General features: G+C 46.3%; 1 protein-coding gene across 1 annotated transcript in view; it reads right to left on the minus strand.

The window, feature by feature from the left end:
- LOC311224321 (gastric inhibitory polypeptide receptor-like) overlaps positions 1-19,932 on the minus strand; it is a gene marked incomplete at its 3' end in the record, with an annotated part of 56,835 nt that overhangs the window by 822 nt on the left and 36,081 nt on the right. Inside the window, 3 exon segments of the mRNA XM_084309265.1 lie at positions 6,055-6,147; positions 17,599-17,640; positions 18,429-18,567. Coding sequence (XP_084165391.1) covers positions 6,055-6,147; positions 17,599-17,640; positions 18,429-18,567 — 274 coding nt within the window.

Consider the following 19,932-nt stretch of genomic DNA (forward strand, 5'->3'; position numbering starts at 1 on the left):
GGATAGAAATCAAGGTGGAGTTTTCAGAATTTGCCTCTAATGAGTAATATTAAAAAAAAAAAAGTTTTTAATAATTTTTTTTTGCTTTTCATGGTCAGACATGACCGACAGATGAGGAGAGGATGAACGGGAGAAGAGGCGGGGAAGACATGCGACAAATGTCACCAGGAGCGGGAAGCGAACCCGGGACGGCCGAAGACTTTGCGATCTTCTTTGAGGAAAAAGTGGAGAACATCCGCAGCTCCTTCTCCCAACCCCCACCCATTCCAAATGCTGAATCGAGAACCTCATCCTTCACTCTGTCATCTTTCTCTCCCATTACAGAAGCCGAGACCCTGACACTGGTAACGTCGAACCGTCCGACTACATGCCAGCTGGACCGGCTACCTTCCCCACTCCTCCAGACCATAGCACCAGACATCCTCCCATTCCTAACTGCAACCATCAACTCCTCACTCAACTCGGGGGTGGTCCCCACGTCCCTAAAACAAGCCAGAGTCACGCCCCTCATAAAAAAACCATCCCTGAACCCTACCGTCATAGGCAACTACCGTCCTGTCTCTCTTCTCTCCTTCCTTTCTAAAACACTTGAACGTGCTGTATCCAACCAACTTACTGCTTATCTCTTACAGAATGACCTCCTAGACCCTAATCAGTCAGGCTTCAGGACTGGTCACTCCACAGAGACAGCCCTCATTGCGGTCACAGAGGCACTTCACTTAGCAAAAGCGAAAGGCCTCTCCTCTGTCCTGATTCTCCTAGATCTATCTGCAGCCTTCGACACAGTCAACCACCAGATCCTCCTCGCGGCCCTCGCAGGAATGGGAGTGGCTGGCTCTGCGCTGACATGGTTGTCATCATACCTCAATGACCGCTCCTACCAAGTGTCATGGAGAGGGACCCTGTCGGCCACCCGCCCCCTGCGGACGGGTGTCCCCCAGGGCTCGGTTTTAGGACCCCTTCTCTTCTCCCTCTACACTAAATCACTGGGTAACATTATCACGTCTCATGGCTTCTCCTACCACTGTTATGCCGACGATACTCAACTCTTCCTCTCCTTCCCTCCCTCAGATATCCACGTCTCTGAGCGGATCTCGGCCTGTCTGTCCGACATCTCCGCCTGGATGACGACCAACCACCTCAAACTGAACCTAAGCAAAACAGAATTGCTCCACCTGCCGGCCAAATCCTCCCCCCTGACCGACCTTTCCATCACAGTCGAGAATGCAGCTGTGACCGCGTCCCCGACCGCCAAGAACCTTGGTGTTGTCCTCGACGACCAGTTGAACTTCTCTGCTCACATCGCAGCGACAACCAGAACCTGCCGATTCCTCCTGAGCAACGTCAGAAGGATCCGCCCCTTCCTGACAAAAGAAGCCACCCAACTCCTCGTCCAATCAACAGTCATCTCCCGCCTCGACTACTGCAACGCACTGCTCGCTGGCCTCCCGGCCACTGCCACTAAGCCTCTTCAACTCATTCAGAACGCAGCGGCCCGCCTGATCTCAAACCTACCGAAGTCGGCCCATGTCACCCCACTTCTTAGGGACCTGCACTGGCTCCCCATTGCTGCACGAATCCGCTTCAAGGCCCTCGACCTAGCATACCGTGCGGCAAAGGGAACTGCTCCCGCCTACCTCCGGTCAATGGTCTCTAACTACACACCCTCAAGACCCCTACGCTCTGCATCTTCTGGCCGCCTCAGACCTACTCCTATCCAAGCTCCGGGAGGGTCATCAAAGAGAAGTCGCCTATTCTCAGTCCTTGCCCCACAATGGTGGAATGAACTACCCACCCCAGTTAGGACAGCCGAAACACGTCCAATCTTTCGCCGTCGACTAAAGACGCACTTCTTCAACCATTATCTGAATTAAAAAAAAAAAAAAAAAACCCTAACCCTAACTAACCATACTGTCATGCACTTGTCCTAATAAACTAACCTACACTGTAGCACTCAACACTTTGATGAACATTGTTACTCAGCTGATAGAGTTGTGCCCTTCCTGATGGCTTGTCATACAGAACTTGTAAGTCGCTTTGGATAAAAGCGTCAGCTAAATGACTAAATGTAAAGTTCAAGTTTTCAAGTTTCAAGTTTCTTTAATAGTTGTCATACAGAAGTACAGAATACTTTTGTACAAAATGCTTCTTACTGTTGCGCTCCAGAGACTGTGCATGACAAGATAAGTATGAAATAAAAACATAGTAAAAATAGTAAAAATTAGAAGTAAAAAAAGAGGTCACAGTGTTCAGTTTAGACATATGTACAATGTTCGTAGACGTAGTTACCATACAATATACAATACTGTGCAGTGTACTAATATACAATACTATATAGTGCAAGGCATAAATGGACGAGGTGCAGTTTAGGTACAATTCACAGTAGGTGTACGAGTTGTAGTGCAAATCCTTTATCAATAAATATAAAGTGTAAGTGTGTTTGTGTGATCTAAAGTGTGGAGAGTGGGTGCTGCAGTGTGTTGTTTGTTTGAGTGAGTGTGTGCGTGTGGGTGTGTGTGCTGTGTGCATTTGATGGTTGTTGCATAGTGATTATTGTTCGTTTAGCGATTATTGTTCGTTTAGCAGCCTGATGGCCTGGGGATAGAAGCTCCTTCTGAGTCTTTCTGTGCTCGCCATAAGACTCCGGTATCGCTTGCCTGACGGCAGCAGTTCAAAGAGGCAGTTGTTCGGGTGGCTCGAGTCCTTAATAATTCTCTTAGCCTTCCCCTTGCACCGCTTGTTGTAAATGTTCTGGAGGGTGGGAAGCCCCCCTCTAATTGTGCGTTCGGCTGAACGTGTCACTCTTTGTAGTCTGCTACGGTCTTTTGCAGTGCTATTCCCAAACCAGGAGGTGATGTTGCCGGTCAGGATGCTCTCTATTGTACATGAGTAGAAGTTCCTAAGGATCTTCTGACTGACTTGGAACTTCCTTAGGCGCCTGAGGAAGTAGAGGCGTTGTCGTGCCTTCTTCACAACACTGTCAATGTGTGTGGTCCATGTCAAGTCCTCGGATATGTGGGCTCCGAGGTACTTGAAACTGTTCACTCTCTCAACTGGTGCCCCGTCGATGCTGAGGGGGCTGTAGTCCTTGACCCCCGACCTCCTGAAGTCCACAATCATCTCTTTTGTTTTGCTGACGTTCAGGGAGAGGCAGTTCTCCTGACACCACTGTGACAGGTTCTCTACCTCTTCCAGGTAGGCCCTTTCGTCGTTGGCAGAGATCAGGCCCACCACTACTGTGTCATCAGCAAATTTGATGATGGTGTTGTTGTTCCGCTGTGCTACGCAGTCATGTGTGTACAGGGAGTAGAGGAGGGGGCTCAGAACACAGCCCTGGGGGGCCCCTATGTTGAGCGTGATGGATGAGGAGGTGCAGTTGCCGGCTCTTACCACCTGGGGTCTGCCCGTCAGGAAGTCCAGGACCCACTGGCACAGGTCATAGTTCAAGCCCAGGTCCCTGAGCTTGGCTATGAGTTTGGAGGGGACTATGGTATTGAATGCTGAGCTGTAGTCGATGAACAGCATTCTCACATAGTTCCCCTGCCTCTTGTCCAGATGTGATGCTGCTGTGTGCAGCACATGGGCTATGGCGTCCTCCGTGGACCTGTTGGGGCGATATGCAAATTGCAGAGGGTCCAGGTTGATGGGGAGGGAGGAACAGATGTAGCCCTTCACTAGCTTCTCAAAGCACTTCATGGCTATGGAGGTGAGGGCTACAGGGCGGTAGTCGTTGAGGCAAGCGGGCGTAGATTTTTTGGGTACAGGGATGATGGTGGACTTCTTCAGACAGGTGGGGATGACGGCCTGTTCCAAGGACAGGTTGAAGATGTCAGTGAATACCGGGGCCAGTTGGTCGGCACAGACTTTTAGGACGCGGCCGGGGATGCCGTCCGGTCCTGCTGCCTTCCTGATATCCACTTTTTTAAAGATCCGTCTCACCTCATGCTCTGTTACCCTGAACACTGAGTCTCCATCAGCAGACCCCCCCCCCCCCATTGCCGTGGTTTGTAGGCTGGTGTTGTTGTTCACAGCCTCAAACCTCGCATAGAAGGAGTTGAGATCATTTGCTAAGGAGATGTCACTGTTCAGTTTGAGGGGGGTTCCTTTGTAGTCTGTCATTGTTCTGAGGCCCTGCCACATGCCTCTAGAGTCAGCCTGTTCAAACTGAAGTTCAACTTTATCCCTGTAACGCCGTTTTGCCTCTATTACTGCTCTCCTGACGTTGTATCTTGCCATCTTGTGTTCTTCCATGTTGCCTGTCACCAGCCCGGTGTTGTATGCTGATGTGCGCACTTTCAGAGCCTCACGGACGGATTTGTCTACCCAGGGCTTTTGATTTGGGTAGATATTAATTTTGGTGGTGGGGATTATTACTTCTACCTGAGTACAGACATAGTCAATCACCGTTTCGGTGTATTCGTTAATATTGGCTGTGTTATCACGGAATACACTCCATTCTGTGCTTCCCAGCACTGCTTGGAGTGACTCCACTGACGTCACGGCCCAACGCTTAACCTCTCGCGAGACCACCGGCGTTCGCTTGAGACTCTGTTTGTACTTAGGCAAAAGAAAAATGGCGGCGTGATCGCTTTTACCGAATGGACTAAGAGCCTGTGACTTGTACCCATTCTTAAATTGCGAGTGTACATGGTCTAATATGTTCTCGCCTCTGGTGGGACAGGTCACATGCTGATAGAAATTCGGCAGCACCTTTTTAAGACGCGCGCTGTTGAAATCCCCCAAGACCAAAATGGCAGCGTCAACATTAGCTGCTTGGAGTTTGTTTACCTCGTCGTGAAGTTTTGAAAGTGCGACCTCAGTGTTCGCGTGTGGTGGAATGTACACTCCGATGAGGATGATGGACGTTAACTCTCTTGGGAGGAAGAAGGGTCGACATTTTATCGTGATAAACTCCAGGTCTGGGGAGCAGTGGTTAGACAATTCCTTTGTGTTGCCTAAATCGCACCACTCCTTGTTTATCATGAAGGCAATGCCGCCTCCTCTCGTCTTTAGTGACTCTAATGCCGTCCGGTCTTTGCGTAGAACGAAGAAGTGGTCTGCCGGTTCTATTGCATGATTCGGGACATCTGGACTCAGCCAAGTTTCTGTGAAACAGAGGACGTTACAATCCCGAATGTCCCTCTGGAATTGGATCCTTGCTCTGATGTCGTCCAATTTGTTTCCTATCGATTGCAATGTAATGTAGGTGTGCGAGGCACTAACGTGGTGCGCCACGAGGGCGCCCCTGGATGTATATTCTTTAATCTCTTTAGTTTAACATGTTTAATGAGTAGAGAGGATGTCTTTTTAGATTCTTTAATCTCTTTAGTTTAACATGTTTGGCCCTGCCTCCATAAAAAAGAGTTACCCAGCCACACTCTACACCTGATTGGCCCTGCCCCCATAAAAAAAGAGTTACCCAGCCACACTCTACACCTGATTGGCCCTGCCCCCATAAAAAGAGTTACCCAGCCACACTCTACACCTGATTGGCCCTGCCCCCATAAAAAGAGTTACCCAGCCACACACATGGGGGACCCTGATGTAAACAAGACGAAAGTCTTTCTCTGGTCTGCATCCCCTTAACAATTGTGTGTATTGAGCTGTACTGTATTGTACCCATTCTGCAATCTGTTAATACAATTTTCAATCAATCAATAAAAAAACGCACACAGTCCTTTTTGTTACTTTGTTCTTTTGTTCCGGGGATGGGGGCTGGGTAGTGTAGTTATCATTTAATTTTTTATAGTTTAGATTGGATATTGGTTTTTGAATGTTTAGGGGGAAGCTCAGGGCTGACGGCCGTATAGATGGTTGGTCTTGGGTGGAAGTCGACCTCTGTCCTCCCTTCATTTGGTAAAGTGTTTTTCTTTTCTTAAAATAAATATATATTCTTTTTGTACTCTGGTCTGGTGTCTTATGTTCATGTACATTCATTTAAGCCGATGTATTATTGTGTAAGTAGCATGTAGCATTATTCTAAAGCAACTAAGTGTCTTGGGGCCGGCTTTGGCCATCATACAGAGAGATATAGCAGCCACCCACGGTGCCCACCTGTGGCGTGTGGCTGCCAGTGTTCCTGTGGTCGTCCGGAACTGTTATTCCCAGCTTCCACCTCTGCCATTTCTTCTTTATCTCTGCCTGTACCTGGGAGGGTGGGGGAGAGGCGGGTGGAGGAGGGGCGGGTGGAGGAAGGATAGGGCGTAGGTGGGAGAAGATGGGAGTTACATTATGAGGAAGACATGATGGGCCGCCTGCATTCAGTTCCAGGGTGACATTTCTTCTACTATCATAGTTGTCTTCCCGTGTGTCCAGGGGGGGAATACCCAAGATGACCAGGTGAGAAATGGCTGCCAAACAAAGTGTGATATGGTTCCAGCTTCTGTGAAGGAAGGGAGCATTCACATTCCTGTGATCCCTAGATTCGTCCTCCCTTCCATGAAGGGTATAAAATACAAGCTTCCAGTATGTAGCGTATCCCACAAGCCACTGCTCCACAAGGTGACTGAATCCATGCAGAATCAGAATCCATGCAGAATCAAACAGGAGCATAATGGCTAATAATCATGTATATAAACAAGTAGCCTATTGGCAAATTCCACTTTGAATACATAGTTTCTTTATTTAAGGTTTTAAAAGTCTGTTATGTTGCACCATTTAAAGGTGACCAGGTTGTGTGAAAAAAAAAATAATAATATAGCAAATATTTGAATTGCGTTCCAATTCAACTGCTGCTGTTCCCTTGTCACTTCACTTGTTCACTTGTTGTAGCTCAGGGATTGTCTTGTGTACTGGCTCACTAAAGGCAAGACAACGAGGGGAGGGAACATGCTAACTTGGATTTGAATGCACCCATGGAGCGAGGATGAAGGCAGACAGAAAGGAAGGGAACAGAAATGCAGAAATGGAATGACATTATTTCCTCATTTACTCTGAAGAGTCCAGACTAAAATGCATTATTGAGTGGGTTTACATGCACAGCTACCTCGGAGAGACAGAGATGGGAACAGGTGTTTATATGCCCTTTCGTAATGCAATTAGTACCGATATCGCCCATGTAGCCCACCTGGGCCCTGTTCCCCGTACCTGGCTAACTGAGTTAGCCGGATAATTTTCAGCATAGCTTGACTTAAGCCGGACCTTTCCGTTCCCCGAAGTCGGATTTTCTAAATCACCATGGTAACAGATCAGAAAGTTTGAACCTGGTCCGGAGCAAGGTTAAGTTCAGTTAGCTGGATGAACCATGGCCACGCCCTCGCAAAGAAATGCCAGCTCGCTTCCTGAAATATTTCTCACAGTCTAGATCCCATTATACCATTCTGAATTATGTTTTTGTGCTTCGTTTTCCTAGAGGGGACTTTTGAAATGTATAATAATAGAACTAAATGCTGATAATAAATCATATTCAGCCTATAGATTTACTTTGTCCTAAATAAAATAATGCACGTCATATACGGCGCTCGGAGTCGCGATACACGCTGCATGTGGTTATTTTAATAACGGCGCATTGCAAATGTGAATCCCGCAGGGATATTTTTAATGAATGAAACCTATCGGCCGTTTGGCTCTGATTAGTTTCATATATTCTCCGCTGTAGATTTGCTTAACGGAGCGCCCGGATTGTGTTTCATTCAAGCATAAAATTGAAGTGTCTATGCGTGGATTGTGGTTTTTGTGGATTATGAATTACGAGGAATCTGAGGATTGTTGAATTGTATCATCACTCACACGTTATTGTGATATTGTAACTGGGATTAAAATGTCTGATGAGATGCGCTGTTTGACGGATTTGAGCAATTGAATGAGCCGTTGACGTTACATTAATGCATTTGAGAATAAAGAGATAAAACTTCATTCAAAAGAAAAATATTCGAAACACGGGTCTCTTGTCCATTGATGGATACACAATGGATATATCCCGTCTGGCACAGTGGTGCAACGGTTAGTGCTCACTCCTGTCAAGCGGACGACCCTAGTTTGAAACCCAGCGTTTCCAATATAATTCTTTTGGAATATAATATTAATGACTATACGCAAAAGTAGCCTAGTTTTAAGTTAAAATATTATAAATCTACATGCATTGAGGATGTCATTCTTTATATAGCTCTCAAAGTGCACCAAATTGAAGCATTTACATTGCAAAAAGAAAAACAAAAAATTGAAAAAGGGGGGATTCGAACGCGGGTCGTCTGCGTGAAAGGCATAAGGACCAACCATCACACCACGGTGCCAGATAAATAAAACATCAACCATACATCCATCAATGGACAAGAGAGCCGTATCCTTATTCTGAAAGAGTTGAACTAATTATTTTCGCTAGCAAGATCTCATTTGATTATTCATTCCATAAGCCTACTGCCAGCAGGCACGTTTAAAGAAATATAATCTGATTGATTGGGGTAATGAGGGACTTAAAATTAGCCTATAGATTATGCATTTAACTTGTCGGCGAGGCTATTGAGCCGTACTGCATTGTACCCATTCTGCAATCTGTTAATAAAGTTTTAAATCAATCAATCAATCAATGCCGTTAGAAAATCAGGATTTCTGCGATCGACACCTGCTGTCTTTTCAGCTGAAGCGGCCGCGCGCAATTATCCTGAGTCTCAAGTCTGGTTCAAATGAACGAGACTGAATCAGCGGGTTAATTGAATCTGGATAATGGGACTCTTGATCGACTTAGTTGAACCAGGTACGGGGAATAGGGCCCTGGATTCAAACCCGGGTACCGCCACATTTTATCCCTTGGATGCTGTCTTTTACTCCACAATAAAAATCAATCAATCAATCAATCACATGAGAAACCCAACCTCCCCCTGGCAGAGGGAGACTTATTAGGCTTCAGGCAAGGCTATTCTGTGTTACACTCACCCCTCTTTGACCACCCAGCGCTACAAATCCGGGTCACGGCACCTTTGACACAAAGCCGTGTCCCGCTCTGCATGGGAAAGTAAACATCTTACCGGTCAGCCAGATGGAATCCACCAAGGCCCGGGGAGATATGAGCCTTAATAGGCTTCAGGCAGAGCTACTCTACTGTACAAATATACATAACTAAATGGAAGATTACACGAATTTCCGTGGAAACAGAACGCGGACCACAACAACCCGACAGCGAGCGAGAGGAGGTGTTTACATGCCTCAGGATCCAGGATAATATCCTAACATGCCATGTTTGCCCGGTCCTCATCATATCCTCATCATTGGGATATAAGGTAAACACTGCTACTGTAAATAGAATATGTTGTGTACACATGCGTGACAAAATACTCCAGAATATGAATGTGCATGCAAACGCATTCGCAAGGCTTCAACCTGTCTAGAAGTCTAGGCAATACAGTCTTAGGACTAAAATTAGACTCTATAACAGCAATGACAAATCTGTCCTGATGTATGGCTCAGAATGCTGGCGAGCGGTCAAAGGAGACGTGGGCAAGATCGATGCTTTTCCACAACATACCTGAGGAAAATATGCTGCATATCAAATGAAGAGTTGCACCACAAAACTGCCTGCAATAGTGTGGTGCTTGAAATAAAACTGACTGCAATAGTGTGGTGCTTGAAATAAAACTGACTGCAATAGTGTGGTCCTTGAAATAAAACTGACTGCAATAGTGTGGTCCTTGAAATAAAACTGACTGCAATAGTGTGGTCCTTGAAATAAAACTGACTGCAATAGTGTGGTGCTTAAAATAAAACTGTCTGCAATAGTGTGGTGCTTGAAATAAAACTGTCTGCAATAGTGTGGTTCTTGAAATAAAACTGGTTATAATAGTGGGGTCCTTGAAATAAAACTCGTTACAATAGTGTGGTCCTTGAAATAAAACTGGTTATAATAGTGTGGTCCTTGAAATAAAACTGGTTATAATAGTGTGGTCCTTGAAATAAAACTGGTTATAATAGTGTGGTCCTTGAAATACAACTGGTTATAATAGTGTGGTCCTTGAAATAAAACTGTCTGCAATAGTGTGGTCCTTGAAATAAAACGCTGGTGGCTCAGATGGCTGTAGGCCACACAGAATGGACCAGGACAAGATACCAAAGGCAGCATTAAGACGGACACCACCTGGAAAGCGAATGCCAGGACAGGCAAAGAACACCTGGAGTAGAACAGTTGAAGGAGAGCTGAGAGAAATGAATCTAGAGTATAGTATATGTCTGTACTATACATGATATTGTGCTTTTCTAGACACTCAAAGCGCTCCCCACAATGTAGGGTGGAAATTGGGAAATTGCCTCCTTCACCACCACTGGTAGCACCCAACAGGCTACAGGCTCAATGGCTGCCATAAGCTGACACCAGGCACACATCACACTACACAATGGCTGAACGGCTCCGGAGACAGGGATTGATGTCATCCAATTAAGGGGGGGAGGGATGATTAGGTGGCCTTGATGTCAGAGACCTGATTGGGAATTTGCTATACGTGCTCTGGGTGCTTTAACGACCAAATTCAGTCAGGACCTCGGTTTAACGTCTCATCCGAAGGACGGCACTCGAAGATGTACGTTGTCCCTGTCGGCTGTCGCCGTAACAGGGTTATTGTTACTGACAAGTCCAGAGGACAGAGTGCCCCCTGCTGGACAACAACACCACTTTCTGACAACTAGCCTTGTCCAGGGCTCAAACCGGTGATCTTCCGATCATGAGTCCGGAGCTCTACCATAATGTAGCCATGCTGCCGGACATGTCTGTACATATCCCTTACCTACTTTTACTAGTTATGCTGCTGGCCAGTATGACTTACTACCATAGTGTCTTCATACCTGTATCACTGTACATATTAACCCTTTAATCGCCGTTGACGCTTTTCAGCGTCATTCCCCGCCATGCTTATTCTGCCGATGACGCTGTACAGCGTCATTGATATCAATATTTCAAAAATCTGTGATCGAAATCATATTTCTCCCCCGGAGACATTATATGTACTGGTGAGCCCCTGTCAACTCTCTAACAGTTCAAGAGCGCTATCTGGTGGCCGATCGGCAGAATGCCCAGGGCATAAACAGGGAAGTGGACGCTGGTGCTCATTTCAATTTGGTCCGATCACTCGCTATAGGTCCCGGGACTCGAGCTCGACACAATGGATATCGATCCGTTGCCAATAACTCGATAAACAACATGATTTGGACATGGGCGGAGTTTATGGGGGTGCAGGGGGTGCATTGCACCCCCTGGTGGCCGGGGGTGAAATTGCTTTAAAAAAAAAAAAAAAATAAAAATAAAATCAAGATTATTTTTATTTTAATAAAATTATAATAATTGTGAGAAACAAATCTGAATTCTATTATGTTTTGTTTTACAATACATTCATTTTATAGTAGTAATCATGTCACATTATAAGGCGAACCTTCTGTAGTGTGGCAGTGAAAGGGTTAACGCGCGGCCAAGCACCAAGCAGCAGCAGCAGAATGCCCCACGCGATAGATTGTAACGCCAAAGCCACTTATTCTGAGATGATAATTAATGTATCTGGATAACCAATGCACGGATTTTGTCGAGGCAGGTAGCGTTATTTCGGGAAAATTGATATCTATAGTCTGGTATATTTTTCGTCCACGAAAAATGGAGGCTGTAATAATTATTATTGCTAGAGACCGAGAGTCTCTATGAATAATAATAATTAGAGCCTCCATTTTTCAAGTCAGTTAAAAATGATCCCCCGTAGTGCTGTGTGTGTGAGTGTGTGTGTGTGCTGCTGTACTACCTAAATAAAATAAAAAATTAGGGGTTAGGGCATTGTAAAAACGCTAAAATAATAAAATAAAGGTCAAAAAAGCAGTCGCACCCCCTGGCGTCAAGTTCAAACTACGCCTATGGATTTGGACGTATATACTATTATACAACCTGGAAATGGATCGGGTATTTCTATATCCCATAATAGAAAAAATTCTGTTCCACGCTCATCTCCCAACGGCGCGAGGAAGCTACGGTGAGTTTCAGCATTATTTTATAATGTTTTCTATACTAACTGCTCCAATGATCATATCACCCACACTAGATGAATGATATAACATTGCCCACGGAATTATAAACAACCCCCCGCCCATCCGGTCATCATCAGATCATACGTAGTAACTTCTAGAAGCACGTCCATTTGAAAATTTTTATCTCGCGCCGATTGCTATCAAACTGTATACAATCATCAATATAATGCATTTGGGGCTATAAATCGCGTTCTGGAGAAAGCTGCAGAAAACGATAAAAACATACTTATACTTTAGACCGTATTTTAGTATGAACATGTGAATGAAAAAGTATAACGTTGCTACACCCTGAACAATAGATATAGGACTTTGAATGGGCCATGGTAATGTCAATTTAGCAATACAATTTAAAAAGTTATAGCCCTGCAAAGAAGGGGAACTTCTCCATGTTAAATACGGCTGGCGAGGGATGGTAAATTATGAATTTAACCCCGGCGATCAACTCTGCACATACATATTACATATTACTATTGCACTTTACAGATACGGTTGGATGCTTAACTTATTTTCATTGTACTGTACTTGCTGTATACTTGCTTTAGCCACTGTGCTGTATAATTACAATACATTTGAATCTAATATAATATAATCTAATCTAAAAGAGGCACAGAGAGTAGCTAAAGACCACGCAGAATGGCACAGAGAGTAGCTAACGACCACGCGGAATGGCACAGAGAGTAGCTAACGACCGGGCTGAATGACACAGAGAGTAGCTAACGACCGGGCTGAATGGCACAGAGAGTAGCTAATGACCGGGCTGAATGACGTTGAATCGTCAAAACCTTATTTCCCAATTGGGAAGAAGAGGACTGAGTGAGTAAGTAATGTAAACACACCCAATATGTACAGTAAGGCCACATCACCACAGGATACAGCTTGTGACCTTCCACACTGTAACCCAGTAGTACTAATAGTAGTAGTACTACCCAGTACTACTCATTTATATATTTTATATCCAGTTTAATCACCTGTACATTGTATATTACTATTGCACTTTTCTGTTACATTTGCACTCTGGTTGGATGACAAACATATTTCCGTTGTACTGTACTGGTGCAAATCCAGAGTCTGCAGAATTATGAAAGACCCCCACCACCCCAACAACAGCCTGTTCAAGCTGCTGCGGTCAGGCAAGCGCCTACGGTCATACGCTGCAAGAACAGAGAGACTCCGGCTCAGCTTCTTCCCCCAGGCCATCAGAACACTGAACACTGAACTCTCCACTCACAAGTACACATGAGCACACACACACACACACACACACACACGCACGCACGCACGCACGCACGCACGCACGCACGCACGCACGCACGCACGCACGCACGCACACACACACACACACACACACACACACACACACACACACACACACACACACACACACACACACACACACACACACACACACACACACACACACACACACACACACACACACACACACACACACACACACACACACACACACACACACACACACACACACACACACACTCATGCGGCAACCGCTAAAACTATCATTTAAACAAAATGTCACTTTATAGTTTATAGTTTTTAGACACATTAAGAGTTAAAATTGTAAATTGTATATACATTTACATTTACATTTAGTCATTTAGCTGACGCTTTTATCCAAAGCGACTTACAAGTTCTGTGCGACAAGACAGCAAGAAGGGTATAACTCTATCAGCTGAGTAACAATGTTCATCAAAGTGTTGCGTGTTACAGTGTAGGTTAGTTTATTAGGACAAGTGCATGACATTAAGGTTAGTCGGGGTTAGATTTTTTATTTTTTTTATCATTTCAGATAATGGTTGAAGAAGTGAGTCTTTAGTCGACGGCGAAAGATTGGACGGGATTCGGCTGTCCTAACTGGGATGGGTAGTTCATTCCACCATTGTGGGGCAAGGACTGAGAATAGGCGGCTTCTCTTTGATGACCCTCCGGGAGCTTGGATAGGAGTAGATCTGAGGCGGCCAGAAGACGCAGAGCGTAGGGGTCTTGAGGGTGTGTAGTTAGAGACCATTGACCGGAGGTAGGCGGGAGCGGTTCCCTTTGCCGCACGGTATGCTAGGTCGAGGGCCTTGAAGCGGATACGTGCAGCAATGGGGAGCCAATGCAGGTCCCTAAGAAGTGGGGTGACATGGGCTGACTTCGGTAGGTTTGAGATCAGGCGGGCCGCTGCATTTTGAATGAGTTGAAGAGGCTTGGTGGCAGTGGCCGGGAGGCCAGCTAGCAGTGCGTTGCAGTAGTCGAGGCGGGAGATGACTGTTGATTGGACGAGGAGTTGGGTGGCTTCTTTTGTCAGGAAGGGGCGTATCCTTCTGACGTTGCTCAGGAGGAATCTGCAGGTTCTGGTTGTCGCTGCGATGTGAGCAGAGAAGTTCAACTGGTCGTCGAGGACAACACCAAGGTTCTTGGCGGTCGGCGACGCGGTCACAGCTGCATTCTCGACTGTGATGGAGAGGTCGGTCAGGGGGGAGGATTTGGCCGGCAGGTGGAGCAATTCTGTTTTGCTTAGGTTCAGTTTGAGGTGGTTGGTCGTCATCCAGGCGGAGATGTCGGACAGACAGGCCGAGATCCGCTCAGAGACGTGGATATCTGAGGGAGGGAAGGAGAGGAAGAGTTGAGTATCATCGGCATAACAATGATATGAGAAGCCATGAGATGTGATAATGTTACCCAGTGATTTAGTGTAGAGGGAGAAGAGAAGGGGTCCTAGGACCGAGCCCTGGGGGACACCCGTCCGGAGGGGGCGGGTGGCCGACAGAGTCCCTCTCCATGACACTTGGTAGGAGCGGTCATTGAGGTATGATGTCAGCCATGTCAGCGCAGATCCAGCCACTCCCATTCCTGCGAGGGCCGCGAGGAGGATCTGATGGTTGACTGTGTCGAAGGCTGCAGATAGATCTAGGAGAATCAGGACAGAGGAGAGGCCTTTCGCTTTTGCTAAGTGAAGTGCCTCTGTGACCGCAATGAGGGCCGTTTCTGTGGAGTGGCCAGTCCGGAAGCCAGACTGATTGGGGTCTAGGAGGTCATTCTGTAAGAGATAAGCAGTAAGTTGGTTGGATACAGCACGTTCAAGTGTTTTAGAAAGGAAGGAGAGAAGAGAGACAGGGCGATAGTTGGCTATGACGGTGGGGTTCAGGGTTGGTTTTTTTATGAGGGGCGTGACTCTGGCTTGTTTTAGGGAGGTGGGGACCACCCCCGAGTTGAGTGAGGAGTTGATGGTTGCAGTTAGGAATGGGAGGATGTCCGGTGCTATGGTCTGGAGGAGTGGGGAGGGTAGCTGGTCCAGCTGGCATGTAGTCGGACGGTTCGACGTTACCAGTGTCAGGGTCTCGGCTTCTGTAATGGGAGAGAAAGATGACAGAGTGAAGGATGAGGTTCTCGATTCAGCGTTTGGAATGGGTGGGGGTTGGGAGAAGGAGCTGCGGATGTTCTCCACTTTTTCCTCAAAGAAGATCGCAAAGTCTTCGGCAGAAAAAGATGAGGGAGGAGGAGGTGGGGGGGGAGTGAGGAGGGAGGACATGGTAGCATGCAGTTTGCGAAGATTCTTGGCAGAGGCCTCGATCCTATGGTGAAAGAAAGAAGCTTTGGCATTAGTAATGGTTTTGGAGAATGTTAACAAGAGGTTGTGATATGTGTCGATGTCAGCAGTGAGGCGTGACTTTCTATACTTCCTCTCAGCCGCTCTCAGGACCTGTCTTTGTTCTCTCACTGCATCCGTCAGCCATGGACTGGGTGGGGAACGGCGGGCAGGTTTCTCAACGAGGGGACAGAGCTTGTCGAAGGAGGTTGCAAGGGCTGAGAGGAGGGTGGAGGTTGCCATCTCTGTGGGGAGAGCAGAGAAGGTGTCACTCAAAGGTAGAGCGGATATTATGTCAGAGGAGAGGGTGGAGGGGGATAGGGAGGGCAGGTTGCGTCTGAGTGAGACGGTTTGAGTTGGGGTGAAGACTTTTCGGTTAAGCATGAGAGTTAGTGAGAAGGATATGAAGGAATGGTCAGATACATGTAGGGGAGTTACCGTGGTGTTAATGATGCTGGAGTTACGGGAAAATATGAGATCCAAGGAGTTGCCTGCTTTGTGGGTGGGAGGCATGGCAGTGGGAGTCAGGTCAAATTGTTGTAGGAGGGAGACCACTGGGACCGACTGAGATGAGTCAGGCAGGTTGAAGTCGCCCAATAGAAGGAGCGGGGTACCATCTTCCGGTAAGGAGCTTAGAAGCATGTCCAGCTCATCTGTGAAGTGATCGAGGGGACCTGGAGGGCGATAGAGTGTAACAATGGTGAGATTGAAAGGATTAGAGACAGATACTGCATGATATTCGAGGGAGGAGAGTGACAGTTCTGGGAGTTGCGTTAGGTTTGTAGCCCATGAAGGAGATGTCATGAGGCCAGTGCCTCCACCCCGTCTGGAGGGTCGAGGTGTGTGAGTGAAGTTATAGTTTGTAGATAATGCTGCAGGTGTTGACGAGTTATTGGGGGTTATCCAGGTCTCAGTTAGAGCCAGGAGCTGCAGATTTAGACTATGGGCGTAGGCAGTAATGAAGTCAGCTTTCTTGACTGCTGATTGACAATTCCATAAGCCTCCCTGTACTGTGACAGGTGTATTAGTGGCTGTAGGAGGGTAGGAGAGATTAGCCGGGTTGCTAGCAAACTGGCGTGGATGGGTTGATTCTGTTCTTGAGGAGCAGATTGTGGATATAGGTATGAGGCACATTGTGGTGTCAAGAGTGGTAGGAGGAGGTTGAAGGGGCTAGGGAGGAAGCGAGATAGTAGGGAAATAGCAGAGTGGGACGGGAATATGGGATTATGGTGTACTTAGCACTGGGTGGATCGGTGGATCCCTCTGCGGTGAACTCCAGGAAAACTCCTCCTCTTTGTCCCTCTTCGTTTCTCGACGCTTCGCTGACGCTATGCCAGCAAGTCTTTAAATCACTATCACTAATTACTGATGAGTGACACCTGCAGCAAAAGGCCACACCTCCAGTTTCTGTCAGCTGGGTGAAACTAATTACAAACAATTTCCACAACACAATTTAGTCACACACTTTTCACTGTATGCCCCGGTATGTATGTGACAAATAAACCTCTTGATTCTTGATGACAATACTTTTGAATCGAATCAAATAGAATCTAATCTAACCCCCTGGACTCCCCTACAGTTAACCTGGCCTCTAGAGCGTCTGACGTTGAATGACATCACATGAATATGATCTCACATGACAGAGCGGGTCACCAGGGTCACCTGCAGCTCTGTTCTTGTGTATCAGTGTCAATGTTTCACTGGTCTGTGTGATGTGTGAGAGTTGCTGCTTTGATGTCGCTTTGTTTATTTCTTTCCATCCTCTCATGCCTCTGACATCTTTAACTGCTTCCCACCTGCTCACTAACACACACACACACACACACACACACACACACACACACACACACACACACACACACACACACACACACACACACACACACACACACACACACACACACACACACACACACACACACACACACACACACACACACACACACACACACACACACACACACACACACACACACACACACACACACACCTCCACCACCACCACCACCACCACCACTCACCTCTTTATTGACAAAACAGTAGAGGACGGCCACTAGTAGACCCTGTGGAAACAGAGGAACACAAGCTCTGTGTTACTTACGATTCCTGGAACGTTTTGTTGGCATGTCGGTGGTAGAGAGGAGTAGAACCCGGATTTTTTTTGTTTGTATTTTTTATCTCTTTTTTTTTTTTTTTTTTTGGAGGGCACGCCGCCCCCGTCGCTTCCTGATTATACTGCGCAGGCACACCAACCGACCTGTAGGAGTCGCTGTCCACAACGTCCGATCCCCACCCACCAGCTTCCCACCCCCTAATACTGCCAATTGTATTAGTATGAACGACCAGGACCTAGGACCTTCCTGTTCTAAACCCTAGTGTCTGGCAGGACCTTCCCAGGAAAATCATCTACAGTAGAAGACAGGAAGTGATGTGTTTTATGTCACCACCAGCAACAGCAGTTTGTTTAGAATGACTAACTCAGCAGTTAGCATGAATCTTCAAGATGGAAAGCAAGTCAATACAGTGCAAAGCTACTGCAGCAATGACGCCAAAATAAACAGAAATGAGGAACCCTAACTGTATGCTAGTATGCTATTTTTCTTTATTGATGGAGTGACGCCTTTTTAGATTTTCTTGACTCGGGAGTTAGAGCAGTCGTCTGGTAATCCGGAGGTTCCCGGTCCCCCGCCGTCGTGAATGGGTGAATGTGAGGAACAAATTGTAAAGCGCTTTGGATAAATGACTCTGAGAAGTGAGAGCACTTACACCACTGTTTGAGAGGAACGGAGGAATTCAAATTAGACGGAGCCTTCTGGTCAAACAAACAGTACACACTATATCTTCACAGCACCTGGAATGAGTTGAGGAAGAGTTGGAAGAAGAGGGTGACGTTGCGAAGGACTCCCTCTGTCTGCTCCTCCGTTATCACGGCAAAGACCACCTCGTGGATCCCCAGCAGAGGAATCAGAGTCAGGGTGGACTTAGCCAGCCTGTGGGGGGGGGGAGGGGAGAGAGAGAGAGAGAGAGAGAGAGAGAGAGAGAGATTCTGATTGGCTGAAACAGTCAAATTACACATGGTTATTTCTTATAACCCACGCTCGTGGTCCCAGAACCCGCCCACAACCGAATTACAATCACTCAGCCGTTCGTGGTTTTAGGAATTAAAGCAAGATGGCGGACAAACCGGACAGGAAACATTACGAAATGATAATGGTGATAGGGTCATAAAGACTAAATGGAAAACGATTCTGTCACGGCGAATGTCTTAGTTGCTTAAACAATGTTGGATGATGTAATTGATGGGTCATGAGTCATTGTGGAACAAAATAAAAATTGCGTGAATTTATTGATTGATTGATTAATTGCATTTTTTTTTTACCTACTTTCTATAGAAGCAGCTGGGAGGTCCGTTGTTTTAAGTGAGCGTGGACTATTGAATTGATTGATTGATTGCTAATTTTATTACTGTACACCTTGTTTCCAACTGGTTAAGTTTAGGCCCTCTTTCGAAGTTGGTTAAGGTTAGAGTTTGTCTTTAGAGCAGGGCGATAGACCACCAGCCCTGATTCCAAACTCTAACCTTAACCAAATTCGAAAGAGGGCCTAAACTTAACCAGTTGAAAACAAGGTGTACAGTAATAAAATTAGCAATCAATCAATTCAATAACTCACGCTCACTTAAAACAGCGCACCTCCCAGCTGCTTCTATAGAAAGTAGGTTTAAAAAATAAAAAAAATAAACTCTTATAGGGCATGAGCATGAGCCGCAACGCGCTCCTCAGAGGCAGGAATACTAAGCTCCCCCTTAAGCTCCAGGAGAGAGGAGAGAGGCTGAAAACCTGCAGTTCTTGCCCGACTGATGGGAGCCGAATCCCGGATCCGATTTTTCTGATGAATACCCCCAAAACATGGAGGTCCCGAACGCATGGAAGTATTGATTGCGCCGTAATAAATCATTAAAAAAATATACCGTTAACTGGAATATGTTGTGCCTTTACACATATGTTGGATTATGTAATTGGTTTGTCATGACAAACTAATAAAAAATCGCGATTTACCCGGTGGCTACAACAACACACAGTGACTTGCAAACCACAGTCACGTAAGGGGCTAGTAGTCACTGTGTGTTGTTGTAGCCACCGGGTAAATCGCGATTTTTTTATTAGTTTGTCATGACAAACCAATTACATAATTTTTTTAATGATTCGTTACGGCGCAATCAATACTTTCATGCGTTCGGGACCTCCATGTTTTGGGGGTATTCATCAGAAAAATCGGATCCGGGATTCGGCTCCCATCAGTTGGGCAAGAACTGCAGGTTTTTAGCCTCTCTCCTCTCTCCTGGAGCTTAGGGG

This window comes from Notolepis coatsorum (genome assembly GCF_963971535.1).
Source record: "Notolepis coatsorum genome assembly, chromosome: 1".
NCBI classification, from domain to species: Eukaryota; Metazoa; Chordata; class Actinopteri; order Aulopiformes; family Paralepididae; genus Notolepis; species Notolepis coatsorum.